This window comes from Pelodiscus sinensis, chromosome 11 (assembly GCF_049634645.1).
Source record: "Pelodiscus sinensis isolate JC-2024 chromosome 11, ASM4963464v1, whole genome shotgun sequence".
NCBI classification, from domain to species: Eukaryota; Metazoa; Chordata; order Testudines; family Trionychidae; genus Pelodiscus; species Pelodiscus sinensis.
Genome location: NC_134721.1, coordinates 13,698,678 through 13,718,354, shown reverse-complemented (window position 1 = coordinate 13,718,354; position 19,677 = coordinate 13,698,678). Strand labels below are relative to the sequence as shown.

Below are 19,677 nucleotides of genomic sequence, written 5' to 3'. Positions count from 1 at the left end.
TCTTGACAGAGGAGATTGTGAAAACCAGGACTTCAACAGAGTTCAAGAAAGAACTAGATAAATTCATGGAGGTTAGGTCCATCAATACTTATTAGTCAGAATGGAGAGGAATGGTGTCCCTAGCCTCTGTTTGTCAGAGACTGGAAATGGATGACAGGAAAGGGATCACTTGAGGATTAGCTGTTTTAGTCACTCCCTCTGGGGCATCTGGCATTGGCCATTCTCAGCAGACAGGATACCGGGCTAGATGGACCTTTGGTCTGACTCAACATGGCATTCTTATGTTCTTAGGAATGTGGCTGGGAACTAAAATGCTAATTTAACATTAATAAAATAGTAAATAATAATGACAATTATATTTACCATCTTCTCCTGCATAGACAATGGATATGGAGCTCAGGGTTCCTTCTCCTTCATTATTGTAAACACCCACTTTAACTTCAAAAGGGAATAGAGGCATAAGACTTTCATTTCTGTAGATATACTTTGATGATTCTACCGAAGACACTACTGCCTTCGTCCAGCTTGTTGAACCAAGAGGTCGAAACATAATGATGTAGCCAAAACCTTCCCCATTCTGTAGTTCTTCAGGAACTGACTGTAGATGTAGAGGAAATCAATCAATAAGCATTTGAAAGTATATACAGTTTTAATTGAATCTTCATTCTATCAGTATATTTCAGGTGCATTGATTTGGTTGACTGTGCCTTAGAGAAGATAATAATATTTGCTCCATCAGTCAATTTAATATTGAAATAAAAATCAAAACAATACATCTATTGAGGCAATCAATTTAGAAACAAAAGATTTGATCAGCCCCATTAAAGACATGCTCTTGCAAGTGTGATTTTTTTTTTTAAATTAAAAGCATTTCACTCAACTCAGGATGTATCTGAATTGTTCCCCCCACAGGGACTAAAATGCTAATTTTGGACAATTTATAAGGAAAAAAAAGAAGTTGGAAAAGAGCACATGTGGGTTATACATAAGTGTATGTTAATTGCATACTTGTATGCACACCTCTTTTATTTCAATTTTTAGCATGAGTGCAATCCCAAGTGCATAAAATGTCTTTATTTAATTTTGTCTTGCATAGCCATAGACAAGTTATTGAAGGACTACATAGCAAAATTAATGTTTCTATTAGTGAAATCTCCTCTCAAAGTATATGCTAATGGTTCATACCAAGTGGGCACTTTCATCAGCACTGTTTTTTTGTTTTGGTTTATTTTGTGGTTTTTTTGAGGAAAAGAACACAATCACACTGGCATTTTGAGGAGAGAGAACATTTGTATAATATTTTATACAAGGAAGTGAAAGGACCAGTGCTGCATGATACAAGATATACAGGATGTTTTCTGTAGCAATATATCACACAGTGCAGATATTCACATCAAACAAAGATGCATTGAAAAGCATCCGTGCACAAATGGTAGAAAATCTAAAGATATAGTCAAGGGCAGGAAGAACAGCAGAACTGTTAGTGATCATTAGTTTAGAGTACAAAGATCTACCGTACATATGAATTATTACAGCCATCAATATCGTAAAAAGAAGTGGGGGAAGGGGAGGAGAAAAGCATAACAAGCTTTCTAAGGACAATATATTTGCTTATTCTCCTTAATCCTTCCAAGTCCAATGGCAAGTACCATATGAAATAATAAAGCTTAGCATCTGTATTAAGCTTACCCACCCTGAAGTACAAATAAATAGCAGAAGAAGAAAGCTTTCTCTTTTCTCTGATATTTGTATCCTGGGCATCTTAACTCCATTCTTCTGAAGAAGAGGGTTTGTTGTGCCCACGAAAGCTCATGACACCATCTACATTTTTTTTTTGTCTCTTAGGCTATGTCTAGACTACAGGCTTCTTTTGGAAGGCCCTTTTTTTGGAAGAGATCTTTAGAAAAATCTTCCGAAAGACAGCATCCACACACAAAAGCACATCGAAAAAGGGATTTGCTTTTTTGAAAGGTAGAATCCACACTGAATGTTTTCTATCTCACATTTAAGCTATGGTTACTATGGATGGAGTGGCCACCAGGGCACCTGTGCTTTTTCCTCTTTCCTCTTCTTTTGAAAGAACTCCCTCTTCCCTGACCACACACACCTTTTTCTGAAAGAGCTCTTTCAGAAAAAAGGCTTCTTCCTCATAGAAAGAGGATTACCAATGCCAGAAAACCCCCTCTGCTCTTTTGATTTACTTTTGAAAGAATTAAATTGCAGTGTGGACATAACTCAGGTTTTGTTGAAAAAATGGCCTATAATTAGACATACCCTAAGATCCTGCAGGACTATTTGTTGTTTTAAGTCTTTTCAGTTACAGACTAACATAGCTACCCCTTTGAATCAATCCTGAAGTGTTTTACAAACATTAATCCTCAAAACCCTCTGTAGTATATTTCCCCCTTCTATTTTTTACCCAGGACTGAGAGAGTTAACTGTTATATTATGGTCGTGGTGGGGATATGTCAGAGTTTAAGCTATTTGCTAGAGCGTTTAATTTGTTTTGAGGCTTCTGTGACCTCAGATTTTATCAGGGTGGTTGGTCAGTTCATCACAGTAAGCAGAAGAGTTGTGTTCTGTGTTGTTAGCCTGGTATAATTAGCATCTCTCCTGGCTGCTCCTCAGGATAGACTGTAGAGTCCAATATGCTAGATTTCAAAATGGGAATATGGTGGTGCAGCTGCTTGACACAGGTAACAGTGGGGGTTAAAGCAGCCCTCAAAGAGGCTGAGCAGAACTCTAATCAAAGGGCAGGGGGCTTACTGAAATATCCAATAGGGAGGAAGCTTGTTAGGACTGCCAATCAAGGTCACGGAGGGCCATATAAGAAAGTCTGCTCAGCAGAGCAGAGAGGAGTCTCTCCCTGGAGAGCAAGAGAGGAGGACTGGCAGCCAAGAGAGCAACACGGTCAACACAGCAGTGCTAGGTAGGATCAGGGGAGCAATAGGGAGCTCCAGCATGACCGGCTGCTAGACTGAGATCATGGTGTGAAGGCAAATTAGATGCTGGAGCTACTGGGAAGTGGACAAGGGAAACAGGCATCAGAAGCCGGAGCAGGGGTAGGACAGCTATATGATCCCTGGGTTGGGGGACAGACTATTGGGTAGAATTGGTCTCCTCCTCATCCACCCCCCATTGTTCCACTTGCCATTAAGGAGAGTGGTCAGAGCACAGACTACAGCTTGCCATTGAGGCAAGTGGCTAGACAGGCAAATGCAGTTTGCCACAGAGGCAAGTGGCTGGACTGAAAATTAGTGGCCCTTCAGAAGAGGAAAGAGAAAACATAATGGGGATGTTCCCAGAAAAGGGCATTGCGTTCTGAGGAATGGCATGGGTCCCAAGAGAGGAGACAGCAGTGATGGCAGGCAGAGATCTAATTCCGAGAACAGCCAGCAGGAGTTGCCACTGTAGTGACTCCTAGCCCATTACAGAGATAATTTGATGTGGCTGTCTGGCTGTTTTTCATGATGGATGAACAGAGGAGAAGAAAAGAGAAAGGAGAGAAAGTAGTATATGGAAACGTAAGAAAACCATCGTTGAAATGACATGGGCATGGGCATTCAGTGGACCTGATATCCAAGAAGAAAATCACATTTGCAGCAGTATGTGCAAAACAAAAAGCCCATTTTGCAATCTAAATCTTTTATTTCAAGATTCTTATTTGCTCAGTAACCACTTGTGAACTATTTTACTGTAATCACCACTTGCTCTTGGATTCTTTCCATGGAGGGAAGAAAATAACGGCAGTGTCATTTCTCAAGGCCATGGAAATCAAGGGCTGCCACTTGTTTCTTGACACTGTGTAACAGAAGAAGAATTTATCTAAAGAAGGTGAGTGAACTGTCTGTTTAACATATGATCAAACACAAGAGAATTTAGATTTGTTGTGGCCATTAAATATGGAAATTGTACCATTTAATTGTCCTTTATCTCTTCTAGGGTTACACCCTATGGGTACGTCTAAACTACATGCCTCCGTCGATGGAGGCATGTAGATTAGCCAGATCGGCAGAGGGAAATGAAGCCGCGATTAAAATAATCACGGCTTCATTTAAATTTAAATGGCTGCCCCGCTCTGCCGATCAGCTGTTTGTCGGCAGATCGGGGCAGTCTGGACGCGCCGCGCCGACAAAGAAGCCTTTCTTGATCGGCACAGGTATGCCTCGTGAAACCAGGTTTACCTGTGCCGATCAAGAAAGGCTTCTTTGTCGGCGCAGCGCGTCCAGACTGCCCCGATCTGCCGACAAACAGCTGATCGGCAGAGCGGGGCAGCCATTTAAATTTAAATGAAGCCACGATTATTTTAATCGCAGCTTCATTTCCCTTTGCCGATCTGGCTAATCTACATGCCTCCATCGACGGAGGCATGTAGTCTAGACACACCCTATCTGTGGGTTTGTAGCCAGACAGGAACCCCCACCTGTAACATCCATTTTTGCTTGCCTGGAGCATACATGGCACACAGAGCAGTAAAATCAGCAGAGTCTTTGAAGCCTTGACAGAAGGCCCAGATATGCTGGCTGCTGTGACCCTGGATGGCTATAAACAGAGATACGCCAATTGTTGACCTCGAGGCTGTGAGCGCTGCCTTGGCTGGCACCTATATTGATACGAACACACACTCGTCCGAGTGGGGAGGGGTAGGGGGAGGAATCTCCCACCCAGTAAAGAATGTCCAGTACTCCCAATTTAGTTCTCTCTCTTACAAGTGTAAATTAAGTTCACAACTCCCTTGTAAGAGCTGGTATCACAAAGACAAACCAGATCCATTTGGCGCCATAGATAAGGAAGAGAATACGTGACCCTATGGGTATAAAGATGGGTCCAGCTGCACACTCACTCTGAGTGTCAATCTACCATCTACTTGCTGGTTGAGTTAGGTGATTGGCCCCCCGAGGTTCCATGGGGACGCCCACCTCGTATTCGTCTTTCCTAGGAATTGAAGGACCGGCCCTGGCCTGATACTCTGGAGTCAAGAGGCACAGAAGGGGGTAAAAATTGTACCTGGATGTGTCCTTTGTCTTAAGTGTACACATAGACTTAGAGCTCTTTAAAGATTAAGCTGTCACTTGGTACCATTATTTTTATTTTCTATCTTTAGTTTCTTTGTAGCCATTTTTTAAAGATCTATATTTGCTAGCAGTTAGGAAATAGAGCCATAGCCATTATAACCACATGCTTTATAAGTTTCCTTAATAAACCTGTGACTGGTTAAGTTTTAACCTGACTCCTTCAGTTGCTGTAACAGAACCAAGCACAATTTAAAAGAACTTCAGCTGGTCATAGGGAGCAGAATCAGGCAGAGCAGGGCATTTGGATCGTGTCGCCTCGAGGGGACAGATCCGTAGGGGCACCTCTCAGCCTTCCCTAGGCTGCCCGCTGCGAAGGGATCATGTGTCCTAGCAGTCAAAGGCTGAGGTATAATAAGATCTCCTTGTAAACTCTAGGGCATCTGTCAGCCTGTTGGCTGCCCTCTGCAATGGGACCCACCACAAAGGGACCCTGGTCCTAGCAGTCAAAGACACGGACATAAAACTTCTCGGGGTGCCCGTCGGCCTCCCCTAGGTGTCCCGTTGTGACAGGACCTTGTGTCCTAGCAGTTGAAGACTCGGGTGTATAACACACACACACACACACACACACACACACACACACACACACACACACACACTATCCTGACCATGGGCTGACAGGGTTCAGTTTAGGACTCTCCACTCTTTGCAAAGGGAAACAACCTCATGAGGCAAACAGAGGAGCAGAATCAGATCAGGCTCCTCCAATCATCTTGAATTCATAGAAGAGGGAACATTGTGAACAGAAGAGCCTGACCCAAAGTTCACTGAAATAAATAGGAGTCTTCCCCCTTAAAACATATTTCATCTTGTAGAATTCCATATCTACTCCCCAGCTCTGTCCTATTCAGGAGAGGGTGAGGCCTACTTGGCTGGTGTTCAGCCTACAATCTGGGCTGTAGCATCCTTTTCATGTACAGGTTGACATTTTCTAAGACAACTAAAATATTGAACAGTGTAAATCCCATAAATTTAAATATGAGTTGTGTGTCTAAATCCCCAAATCACCTCAGAAAGCCAAAGCCACATTTCTTATCTATAACATGTCCCCTCTCGCCCTCCCCCCCCCCCAAAAAAAAACCCTGAAGGAAAAGAAGAATTGTTTTAGGTGTCTCTCTGACTCCCGAAGTGGTGATTGGAGTTTTAATCCAGACCACATTTTATGGGTAGTATATTTTAAGGAAGAGATTTCCTTCAGATATATGATTGGTCTTTATTCTCTAATACTAAGTGTATGCATTGAAGGCATAGCTCTTTTAATACATGGTATTCCCAAATAAAGCACAGTATTCCCAAATAAAGAACATTCAAACAAAAGTGTAAAAAATGTTTAAGGCAGAAAATAGCCAAGCAGATTAGCATGTTAAGTGATTTTCTGTACTATGGAGATAACAGGGTTATAGACATGTTCTAAACATCTTTACAGTATGCCTCTCAAACTGTTTATTTCTATAAATTATTAATGACAAAGAAAACCTGATTTGTATCTTTTGAGTATTTCCATGCCAGCAGAGGGTAAAAGTCCTGGCTCTATTTAAATCAGCGATAAGACTTGTGGTGGCTTTAGGAGGTCCTGGGTTTCACCCATATTCTTTTCCTCAAACTATTTAGATCAATTGATTTAGATTAGACTTTACCTCCCATGTGATGACAAGCTCAGAGCGACTTCCTTCACCTCCGCTCACATTTGTTGGTGCCACTAGAGGAACTAAAGAACAAAGGACATTTGTAACTTGCAATTAACAGCAGCTGTTGTCAAAAGCATGATTGCAGCCTCCCATGTCAGCTGTTTTGATATACAGTAACTTTGCTTTTCGAAATGTAATGTGTAGAGTCTGTGGTTTAAATGAGTTTAAATTGTATTTACACATTTTAAGTTTTCTAAGGCAGAGGTCACAGATGAATTTGATACCTGGGTATCCTGGTTGAAAAAATTAAACAACCTAGGAACATTAAGTATTTGACACTCATATTCATCAGCTAATTGACAAAATGATTTTTCAATCAGGCTGTAGCTGCTATTCTACTGATTTTCTGGCTAATTATACATTTGAGCAGTAAATATGTTCCTGGAGAAATATATATTTTAATTAGCTTTAGGTTTTCCTTTTTCTGAAGAAACTTGACACCCCTCAAAAAAAATCCTACCACATTTGTGCTTGTCGTTTGACAAACTGTTTGAAGATTCCAAAGGTATTTAAATTTGCAGTTTGATTCACCGTAATGCTATTATTATAATGTCCAATTAATGTAACGAAATGGTATTTCAAGATGAGGAGCATACTTCATAGAACTTCCAAGCAATGTTACCTCTTTTTTCCCATCCATGTGCAGAATAATTGTATGTGCACTGATGTATGTGCAAATGTGAACCACCAACAGAAACAAAAACCTAGCTGTGGGTGCTGTGCTAATCAGATGGGCCTCATTTGAATTCTGCAACTTCAGAGTGTGCCAGAGCTTAGAAGCATTACTCAGATTGAATAGCACCTCATACGTAGCTTCAGTGGGAAGGATTCTCCCTTCCACTATGGCTGTTATATGTTGCTGCAGCAATGCTTTTGGCATGCTGGAGCTAGCCATAAGAGCAATCCTTTCATTAGTAGCTTTATGCTGCCCGACAGGGCCTCTACGGCAAGACTGGATGTAGAATCAGTATCTAACATGTCAGAGATGGAAAGGGGAGAGCATACATCTCACAGCTCCCTCAAATACTGGAACCTCAATGCACCTCAAGCAGATGAGGTCTGATAGTGCACAAAGGAGGCTTAAAGTCACCGGAACTGCAGGCAGGCCTGATGGGAGGGAGGGCACAAAAGGGGCAGCTGCCCTGGGGCCAGGTGATTTTAAAGGGCCTGGTGTTCCTGAAGCTGCCACCGCCAGCTAGAGCTCTGCCTTTCAGAATTGTTGCTCAAGTACCAGGCAAGATGCTCCAGAGCCCTGCACTGCATGCTCTGGCTGACTCAGAGGGCCAGCAGCAGGGAGACACTGCATGGTCTGAGCATCGCTGGGGGCTGGCTGCTGGCTGCCTCTGCGCTGTCCCTTCCGCCTGCGGCCCTGCCCTTTCCTGCAGCATGGAACCCCTCCCCCCACCACCACACACACACATTGCCCAGGGGCCTGATACTCCTGTCAGATACTCTGGCTGCAAGTTGTTCTGTGCCTCTCAGAGACAGATGGTAAAATCACACCCATTGTCTTCAGAGGAACAATTTGTGGAGGACAGTGTTATTAAACCAGAGTACAGGTAACAAAATCTGGCCTTATGGACCAAATTCTGACACCTTTTGAGAAGTCCCTTATTCTTGACTATTCTTCTATGGGACTAATGATATAAATAAGTTCCTAGTTAAAATCAGGAAGATAGTAACCACATATGTTTATGTGGTTTGTATTGCATTAACCTGAAACGTGACCACACACTAATTACAGGACTCCAATAGGGTATGTCTACACTACCCCGCTAGTTCAAACTAGCGGGGTAATGTAGGCATACCGCACTTGCAAATGAAGCCCGGGATTTGAATTTCCCGGGCTTCATTTGCATAAGCGGGGAGCCGCCATTTTTAAAACCCTGCTGGTTCGAACCCCGTGCAGCGCGGTTACACGGGGCACAAACTAGGTAGTTCGAACTAGGCTTCCTAGTTCGAACTACTGTTACTCCTCGTGAACTACCTAGTTCGAGCCCTGTGTAGCCGCGCTGCGCGGGGTTCGAACCAGCGGGGTTTTAAAAATGGCGGCTCCCCGCTTATGCAAATGAAGCCCGGGAAATTCAAATCCCGGGCTTCATTTGCAAGTGCGGTATGCCTACATTACCCTCCTAGTTCGAACTAGGAGGGTAGTGTAGACATACCCCTTCAGTCCTAAACCTTTGTGAGGCTTCGTCCTTTCTAGTGATTTCATACTTAAATCAGTTTTTTTCCAAGGAAACATATTCTGTAGCCCAAATTTAGCCTTTACCTCATGTCTTCTGCACAACATTTCTGCGACTACTTTTGCTTTTTTTTCCCAATTTTAGAACTTTGGGGAGACTATTGTTACAAAATGGCCGAATCTGATAAAAGTAAAGCAAGATCTATTGGCGAACTTATTATAAGAGGTTAAAGTTTGTCACTCATATCCAGTGTCACTGTGTGCTTCATAGTTAAGGCATTTAAGATGGGAAGGAGAGGGATTAATCTAAAGAAGTAAATGAAAAAAAAAAGACTTTCACGCCAGACTCAACTAGCGCTCCACTGTTCCATGAACCAGTTGATGCTCAATTAGCACATGTGTTAAATGAGTTCAGTGTTTACTGCATTTGCATGGGGAAAAATTTATACTACTGCTCAACAGAGCCTCAACTGGGTCATAGTTGAGAAACAGATGAAAATTTACAGTTGAGTGCACCAACGGAGGCTCAATTAATTCTCAGCTGCATTTTAATGAAATGAGCAGTGGTTCATTTGCATCCACAAATCTACTAATGCTCAATCAGGTTTTAGCTGGCAAAATCGCTATTACAACAGGGCATTTCTAATTTACCCTTTCATTGCTAGTCTTCTGCTGCCACTGCTGTGTTCTTGTTGTGAATTCATATTCTGTGAAGAAAAGAAGGCTAAGCTGTGTCTAGTATATCTTGCTGCACAGCCGTTGTATTCAGCCCATGTGTACAGCAGCTGGTACACTTTACCACAATAATGTGCTTAAGGCATTAGGTCCTGAACCAGTACAGTTTATGGAAGCCTCTGCCCTGGCATCAGTGCATTGGGCCAGGCCTTAGTGAAGCATTGTGAGCAAGATGTTCTTTTCTCTTATTTCAATTTCTTCCCCAACTGCCTATTTTAAATGGCCTGATTGTTATTGGGTTTTTCTTTTTTTGTTTTTTGCTTTGCAAACTGCTGTCTCTTTGCATCTAATCTAGTGCAGCCTCCTGGCAGAGCTATTGAAAGTTTTTACTTAGGCCAGGTCTACACTGATGAAGGAAATTGATGCAAGATACACAACTCCAGCTGCGTGAATTGCCTAGCTGGAGTCAATTTACCTTGCACCGATTTTCTAGGGCAGTCCAATAGTTAGAGGTCAACTGGAGAAATGCTCCTGTTAACTTTCCTTACTCCCTACAACAAGGAGTACTGGCATCGACGGTGGTGCCCTCAGCATTCAATTTAGTGGGTCTTTACTAAAAAGGCTAATAAAGTCATGGCCTAAAAGAAAGAATCTTGAATTCCAACATACTACTTCTCACTGAAGCATCATGTAATCAGCAGGATTGCTAATTAAGTGAGGGAGACTAAAAAGTATCTGACTATCTTATTTGCTTTTTAAATCTCAGCCTGAGAAGGTATTTTAGTATTTGTTCCACTCTAGGTTGGTGGGGGATTAGAACCTTACATGGTTTAGACTGAACTTTCATCCTCACTCCTCTGTGAAGGATAGCACATAGTTCGGCCCCAGCAACAATTTTAGAAAGTCACAATTCCTTATGTACTCCCCACTTGCTCCAGAGGAAGAAGATATATTTTACTACAACCCTTTTTGGGGTGCAGCATTTTCCCCTTGCTTTTAAGAAAAGCTGGCCTGCATCTTCACTTTATTCACCATCACCCCATGAATGAGAGGAGATGAGTCACCCATTCCAGCTATGTGGGTCCCAGTCTTTAAAAGGCTTCCAGTGTGGGGTAAAATGAAGGCAGCCTGGAGATTGGGGCTATGTCTACACTGCAGCGCTATTTTAGGATACTGGATGTATCCCAAAATAGCTACTCTGTGTCTTTTGGGCATGCCCATTATTTTAAAATATATTGGGCTCACTATTCCACAAGGAATAAGGGATGTTTTGGAATAGTGTGTTGTTTCACAATTTGAAGCTGTGTAGACAGCTCCAAATTACAAAATAAGCTATTTCAAAATAAGATAGAAATAAGATATGTAATTTGCATAGCTCAAATTCAGTCTCTTTTTTTGAGCTACGGTGCAGTGTCGATGCATTCTGAGGGAGTAAGGCAGTTGGTGACTATCCCTGGAACACTTCTCACCTATTGCTATAAGTTAAATCTGAGGGCAAAAGTGAAGTTCTCTTATCCTGGGGACGTGGCATTGAAGATTCTGGGCTGGTTGCTGTGTTCTGAAATCTGGATGTGGCTGAGGACTGTATGGATGAGATTGCCCTGCAGTTAGATGAGTTAGCACCTGTTTTCTAGCAGGGCTTTGGAGGTCAGAGCAGTGTGGTTTTTATTTGAATAGACCAGTTATTAAGGGCAGCTAGGAGAGAGGAAGGGTGGCCAGATTTCTCTATGCTGAATATGGGACGCCTATTTAAATTATGCATATCCAAGAGAGTTCAACAGCAATCAATCAGAACTAACTTTCATATTAACATTACTTGACTGAATCCCCATTAAAAATACTGTGTAGTTGGATTTTTTTTTATCATCAAGGTTTTGGGGATTATATGGGGAGAAGGGACACACCTCTCATACACAGGGGGTGACAGACTAACCCAGCACTCCCTGCCTGTTACTCTGTGCCCTCCATGCCTGGATGAATCTCTGGGGACAGACCCACCTCTCTTGGTATCAGGCATCATGACTCCCTGAGACAACACAATGAGGTGGGGGAGCAGGGTCACATCCCTCCCCTCCCCACACTGATTTTTGCCACTGTACATCTCAGAGTATAGCTACCAGAACCTTTCTGCACGATGCAGAATGGACGAGACAGGAACTGCTTCCAGTGGGGGAATGGAGGAGTAGGAAAGGAGAATGACCAAGCCCACGACTTGACTTTACAGAACCGAACCCTTCCTGCCTTCACAGTGTTGAAGGGAAGCTATCACCTCCAGGCTGCTGCTAGCCACCAACATAACTCAGGCACCTCCGGTCCCTTGGCTGCAAATTGATCAGTAAGGTGTTAAACTCTAAGGATGCATTGTGCACAAGGGCCTAGGGAACCGTAACAAAGAGGCTTCAGTGGCCATGGAGCCTGGCTTAGCAAGAGGGAAGTGGCTTAGTAAGAGGGCTGCCTAAGGGACAGAAGAGGGAGGACCAAAGATGGGGGAGGGGAAGCAAAAAGGGTGTTAAGCCCCTGCTAAGGGGATGGCTGTGGAGACTGAAGGTTTGGGGTGGGAACAGGCTGAAAACTGCTTCCACACACCATTCCAGAGCTTAGCTGAAGGGCAGAGGGACTTCTCTATGCCAGTGCTGAGTAGGACTTTGGCATATGCAGGGCTTGGCTTGTCCTGGACATCACCACAGACTGAAGGTTCTTGGATTTGCTTGGGGGGGGGCAGCCCAGCCAGAAGCAGTGGAGGACAGAAGGAGCCTGCCAGTCTGGCTGCCAATGAGCTGAGTGCTCTGACCAGGGGATAGTTCTCCACACAGCATGGGGAGTGGGACAAGCATGGAGAGGGCAGTGAGGGGGGAACATGTACGGGGCCAATGGGGTGGGCAGCAGAGGTAACACAGAAATGGCCCCACCTGGCATCTGCCTACACTCTGCAGCCATTGTAGCTCACAGCACACAGCCAGCACTGTCTGGACATGAGATGGGGTGGAGGGCTGCTAGCCAGGAGCCAGCACACAGTGGAATCTGTGCTGACAGACCAGCAAAGGCAGCAGCTGGACCCATATGCTGCATCTTTGCCCCGTCACCAGCCTTCTTCCCTCTCCCCCATCATCTGCCACTGGATTCCACCCCAACTCAGTACCCCCCACTCAGCACCAGGAGGTAGGCAGTTCAGGAGCTGAAATCTGGCCAGCAGCAGGACTTACCGTTACTGATGGGGGAAGGGTGGAAAGACAAAAAATATGGGATAATTTGCATGTTTTTAAGAAAAAGTTGGGAGGCCTGAAGGAAGGATTAAATATGGAACTGTCCCTTTAAAAATGGGATGCCTGGTCACCCTATAGAGAGGGGTTGAGCCACTCACTCATGCTATGTGGGGCCCATACTTAAAAAGGATGTTCCAGAGTACATCTACATTACAATTAGACACCTGACTCAGGCTTGCAGGCCCTGGGCCATTTAATTGCAGTGTAGACATTTGGCTTCAGGCTGGAGCCTGAGCTCTGGGACCCACAGAGGTAGCAGGGGCCTAGAGCTCATGTCTACCCCCCATTTAAACAGTCACATCTCCAAAGCTCTGTCTTGGTGTAACCCATACACCTAGGCTATGTCTACACTGGCGGGTTGTTGCGCCAGAAGTATGCAAATGAGGCTAAGCGTGGAATATCGCCAAGCCTCATTTGCATACCTAATGAGCCACTATTTTTGCGGAAGAGGCTCTTGCGCTAGAGGGAGCTGTCTACACTGCCCCTTCTTGAGCAAGAGACTCCTTCTAGCGCAAGAGACTCTTCTGCAAAAATGGCAGCTCATTAGGTATGCAAATGAGGCTCGGCGATAATCCACGCTTAACTTCATTTGCATACTTCTGGCGCAACAACCCGCCAGTGTAGACATATCCCTAGTGTGATTACTGAGCAATACAAGTGGTACAATACAATACAATACCTAGACCACAGCAACAGTTAAGATCAAGTATCAGAGGGGTAGCCGTGTTAGTCTGAATCTGCAAAAGCAGCGATTGGTTCCTGAGTTCGAGTTATTATGGTGCGGTGTGTAGTTGCTGGTGAGAATATGCTTTAGGTTGGCGGGTTGTCTGTGGGCAAGGACCAGCCTACCTCCCAAGGCCTGTGAAAGCGAGGGATCATTGTCCAGGATGGGTTGTAGATCTCTAATGATGCGTTGGAGAGGTTTTAGCTGGGGACTGTAGGTGATGGCCAGTGGTGTTCTGTTGGTTTCTTTCTTGGGCTTGTCCCGTAGCAGGGGGCTTCTGGGTACATGTCTGGCTCTGTCAATCTGTCTCCTCACTTCCTCGTGTGGGTATCGCAGTTTACAGAATGCTTGTTGAAGATCTTGTAGGTGTAGGTCTCTGTCTGAGGGTTTGGAGCATATGTGGTTGTACCTCAGTGCTTGGCTGTAAACAATGGATCGTGTGGTGTGTCTGGGATGGAAGCTGGAGGCATGCAGGTAAGTATAGCGGTTGGTAGGTTTGGAACCAATGCTGGTTCCAATCCTTGCAACAAAGCTCAGTGCCAACTCTGCCCACATATATACACCAGCAACACCATCACAGGACCTAACCAGATCAGCCATACTGTCACTGGTACATTCTCCTGCACACCTACCAACGTAATATATGCCATCATGTGCCAACAATGCCCCACTGCTATACACATCGGCCAAACTGGACAGTCCCTACGTAAAAGAATCAATGGACACAAATCTGATATTAGGAATGGCAACATACAAAAACCTGTAGGGGAACACTTCAATCTTCCTGGACACACAATTGCAGATCTAAAGGTAGCCATCCTGCAGCAAAAAAACTTCAGGACCAGACTTCAAAGAGAAACTGCTGAGCTACAGTTCATCTTCAAGTTTGACACAATCAACTCTGGATTAAACAAAGACTGTGAATGGCTTGCTAACTACAAAAGCAGCTTCTGCTCTCTTGGAATTCACACCTCCAGATCAGCTGCTAGAAGTAGGCCTCATCCTCCTTGATTGGATCCACCTCGTCATCTCCAGCCTGATCCTGGCCTGCATATTTATACCTGCCTCTGGAAATTTCCACTACATGCATCTGACGAAGTGGGTCTTTGCCCACGAAAGCTTATGCTCCTACATTTCTAGTTAAGATCAAGAGACCTCTACAGCATGGGCTAGGCTTTTAGCTCGGGGGCTTTTAGCTGGCTTTTAGCTCGGGGGTAGAGGCTCCTATACTCAACTCTAGAGGTCCCAGGTTCAAATCCACCTGGTGGCACTTACATCAGCAACCATGGGCCAGCCATCAGGTTTTTAGTTACTGTGTAGACATACTCCATGTGGTTGGTAAGATGAAGGCAGATGGGAGCCTAAGGGAGTTCAACGATGGAGGAAGGCAGGTTTTAAAAAGGAAGAACCCACAAAGAGAGGAAAACTGCCTGTTGCCAACACCACTGTAGCTTTCCCTTGTCTTGCATCTATCATGCCCCCACCTGATGGGATTCTTAACCCTGCAGGCATCAGATCAGGCTCTAGTCTTGACTTGCTGGAAATTCAGCTTTCATGTCCCCACCAACAAAAGCCAGGCAGGGAGGATCAAACCAATATAAGAGCTGTTTGTTGATAGAGTCCCCCAGGAAGTAGGTAAAATAAATTCAGAAGGAAATGGTTAGAGAATTGTATATGGACTAGGCTGACTGTGTAGCAAAATATCACGGCCACTGAAATCAATGGAAACAATCCTATTGTCATCAGCGGTCTTAAATGAGGTCCTAAGTCTCTTCCTTCTAGCTAAGCGCAGATATGGGTGGCTAAGCTCTCAGACAAGTTTTGAATGAAGATGTAAAACAGTGGGATTGTACTCAGGAAGACAACATTCACCCATTGCATGCTGATTCTTTGCTTAGTGGCTGGCATGTTCTCATCATTATAACCGTCAAAAAACAAGATCAGTGATTGGTGTTTAAACAATAGAATCCATATTTTGTAATAACAGTATGGACAGACTCAGACCTGGTATAACATTGAGATCAGTGGAGTTTCATTAAGACTAAATTAGCATATGATGAACTGAAAAATGCTTTCATAAATCTAATGTACACAGGGCCTGGACCATGGCTCATTGATGTCAATGAAAAAACCCTCTTTGATTGTAGTGGAGCAGTCCCATAACCCTATGTAATTTCATTTTTAAGTAGAATAGTGACTAGGGGCACAGCAGACTGAGTTTATCTTTCAGGATACCGGAAGTATCCCGAAATAGCAAAGTTTATTAAAGGCATGCTATTGCAGCATCCCTGTAGCCCTCGTTCCATGAGGGTTAAGGGAGTTGTCAGAATAGTACCTTATTCGGAAATTTGGTGCTGTGTAGACAGTGCCAAATTTCAAATAAGCTCTTTCGATTTAGATTCAGAATAAGCTACACAATTCGCGTAGCACAAATTGCGTAGCTTATTCCGACAAAAGGGTGCTGTCTAGATACACCCTAAGAGGTTTCTACAATCATTGAAACAATTCAGGAAGACTTACTGGATGCTTTCGTTCTTAGCAGCTCTGATGGTCTGCTTGGCTCCCCAATTCCAATGCTATTGCCAGCAACTACACGGAATTCATATTCCACCCAAGGGTTTAAACCAGTCACTGTTGCTGAATAGGTTCTGCCATTGAGAACTTCAGGAACTAAATACAAAAGACATGTGAGTGAAAAACGCATCTTTGGATAAGTCATGTGACGAGCATGAAAGTGAACCAGAAATTTCAACTTGCTTACCGGTTGAAACTGCCTGCCAACCAACTGAAAAGGGAGTCCTTGTCTGAACACTGTAGATCTGGACTGGACTATTATTATCTGTTCCTGGTCTCCAGGATAGTAGTGCAGTAGTGCTAGAAATGTGTTCGACTATAACATCTTGCGGGGGACCTGGAGGGCCTGATGGAAATATGTATTTTATTGAAAAAATGACATTCCTGCAGTATTTAAAACAAGATATTGAAGGTACATATCTCTGTTGTGAACATGAAGGAAACAGAATGCAGTAGAAAGAGCTTAATTGTACAATACAAAAGTGTGAAACAGCATTTTGGAACCCATATTCTCTGTACATCCAAAATCCCCACTGAAAATAATGGGAAATTAGGATCCGTAAATATTGTGGTATGGAGCCTTATATCTAGTAGAATTTGACTTTTCCTAAAGTTTGAAATGGATGCATAATTCAGCTCCAGCACCTATCATAGAACATCTTTTTGGATTCCTAATTGTATCTTTTTTTTAGCAAGGGCCACAAAATTGGAGTCTCAGCAGCCAGTAGAATGCCCACAATGTTCCATCCTAAGAACACTAAAGGGAGATGGAGAGAAGGTGGGACCATGACATTTCCTCTTTGCACTGACATGAATAACCTGGACACACCTGGGGGAGAGCAGGCTGTGTCATTCTGAAGGTTGGGGCAACATGTAGTGACAACCTCCACATTTACTAGAATTCTTAGGGAGGATGTTTGCCACTTTATCTTTAAACGGGGCTTGCTTCTATTGCTCACCACCCTTACCTTGGCCAGCAGCTACCAAGCATAACTTGGCCCAAAGAGAGCAATGAGTGTGGGAAATGCCATCACATTACTGCATTGTTATATCAGAGAGCCACAAACTTTTTAAATTTCACCAATCCAGTTGCTGATGTTAAGCATTTCACAATCTTACATAGAATATTGTTAGACTTCTACACTTAATAGACTTACCTCTTACAATTACATCTGCTGCTGAAGATAGACTGTCTATGGTTGTTTGTACCATGCAAACATATTTCCCGGAATGATTTAGCTGAATATTTCTTATCATCAAATCCCCAACAGATTCCTTGAGATAAAAGGAAGAAAAAGATAAAACTAATCACTCACAACATATTTTCCAACTGGACATTTTTATAACTTGCTAAATATTAATAAAAATGCAGCTTTTAAATTAAAGCATTCATTGCCATCATCAGTTTATTTCAGTTTGACAGTTTTATTATGACTTCACAAATAACTTGTTTATGAAATATAAGAAAGCAAACTAAATGGATGTAACTTTTATAAAGTAGCCGTGATTTGACATGCATATAAAAAATGAGCATGACAAAAGATGTTCATGTGGTTTAAGGATTGTTAAGAAGAGTTTGATGAAGCACTAAAGTATCTGAAGAACTTACTCCTCCAATTCTTTCAAAATGATTCACTCCTCTTTTAAAATCTATCACATTTCCATTGAATGACCATGTGAATACAACCTCAGCGGAGGGGTCATGAGACACCTGACATGGTAGAACTATACTTTCTCCAACTGTAACATCCATTTTAGAAGGTGGAACAGTAATTACAGTCCTCTCTGTTGAGAAAAATCATTCTTTATTATAAACAAGTGTATAAAAATACCAGTATATGATTGTAATAAAAAAGTAGAAAACTGAATGATTTTTGCAACATTTCTGAAATGGTTTAAATTGATTTAATGTTCTATTCAGTCCCTATTAAAGAAACTTTAATATTTCAATAATTACAGTGCATTATTCATCATTTATAACCTATTACCAAGAGCACTATGTATACAGTGAGTGCTATGTATATTTTAGAGAAGACCTGAAGATGTGCAACATACCAAATTATTCATCTCCTATAATATGCTGATTCATAAATGTCATACTCATTTGACTTAATTTCAAACAATATAGTATACAATGTTGAAGCTGCTAAGACTACAGGGAGAAAGGGAAGAAACATGATAAGGTAGACATTGAAAAAACTTTCTTTACAGAATACTGCAGCAAAAGAAAATGTGGTCATTGTTTTTTCTTAGTTCATATACTGAGATTTTCTGCTCATTTAATTTATTATTTGAATACAATTAATTTTCATTGGCAGTTTCTTACAGTGTCACATGCATTGCAGTATTTAGGGTCCAAAGGAGATGACTTGAAACCTGAAAAATCATTTAATATTTTTTATCCCCTACATCATTAATGAAAAAAGTAGCTTGCTGAAGCTGAAATAAGCTGGTTTACATGGCTTTACTGTTGTTGATGTAATTGGCACCACCCTTTTTGTGAACAATTCTCTTAAATAAAGTATTTGCATTAACTTTTATAAAACCGTGAGAATTCAGATGCACATGAATAAAATTTGCAGAAATCATTCAGTTTTAGTAATGTGTTCTGTGTGTATGTGTCTTTCAGGAACTGCATTAGTTCAGCATGTCTATCTCATGCCAGGATAAACCCTGTATTGGCAAAGTATTTGAAAATACAATACTTCATTCAATATAGAATCATAGAATCATAGAATAATAGGACTGGAAGGGACCTCGAGAGGTCATCGAGTCCAGCCCCCCGCCCTCAAGGCAGGATCAAGCTCCGTCTACACCATCCCTGACAGATGTCTATCTAACCTGTTCTTAAATATCTTAAATAAAGTAGAGGGAGATTCCACCACCTCCCTTGGTGGGGGATCTTATTAACTTGTGATTCAGAACACTCTTTGAGAAGATTGCTAAAGCATTTCCAGTAACTGAATAGTACATAGGTGGGAGCATTATGTACAGTACTGAACTTCAAGTGACTTCCTCACAGAGTTGAGTTATCAGTTCTGGGACTGTCAAGGAAGGTGTGAAGTAGCAATGAGGAGGAATACTGCACTTTCTGTGATCATTCTTTTGAACTAAAGCTGACTCTCCAGTTACAGTGTTTACACCAGATTTTAACTGGCACTTCCCAAGGAATTCAAAGAAAGGTCTTTGCATTGTTAAAATGGATTAGATGGTGCTAAAATCTTTTTCTTGTTGGACTTCCCCTTTAATGGGAACAAGTGACAAGGAAAGGAAAAAAAAGAATCTTTGAAGATCTTCAATTGTTGAAGCAAAGCATGCTCTTTCTTGATTTCCATTGCATGACTTAATGGGTATTTGGAACCTTTTCTTTAATGATCAGAACAGTTTCACATCACTTGGAGGTTTTGCTGGGGGTTTTTTTTGGGTGGGGGGAGGAGAAGGTTTGCCCTAGTGTGGAAGCATGATGTGATAATATTATTATAGATTTTCTTTA

The 19,677-nt window shown here is 42.6% G+C and overlaps 1 protein-coding gene across 3 annotated transcripts in view; it reads right to left on the bottom strand.

Moving 5' to 3' along the window:
- CNTN6 (contactin-6) overlaps positions 1–19,677 on the bottom strand; it is a 158,923-nt gene that overhangs the window by 22,322 nt on the left and 116,924 nt on the right. For all 3 annotated transcript variants that reach the window (XM_075938669.1, XM_006122484.4, XM_075938670.1), the window contains 6 exons: positions 17,794–17,969; positions 17,342–17,459; positions 16,372–16,530; positions 16,131–16,280; positions 6,713–6,783; positions 364–598 (listed from right to left, as the gene is read on the bottom strand). In XM_075938669.1, coding sequence (XP_075794784.1) covers positions 364–598; positions 6,713–6,783; positions 16,131–16,280; positions 16,372–16,530; positions 17,342–17,459; positions 17,794–17,969 — 909 coding nt within the window. The remainder of the gene's footprint in view (positions 1–363; positions 599–6,712; positions 6,784–16,130; positions 16,281–16,371; positions 16,531–17,341; positions 17,460–17,793; positions 17,970–19,677) is intronic.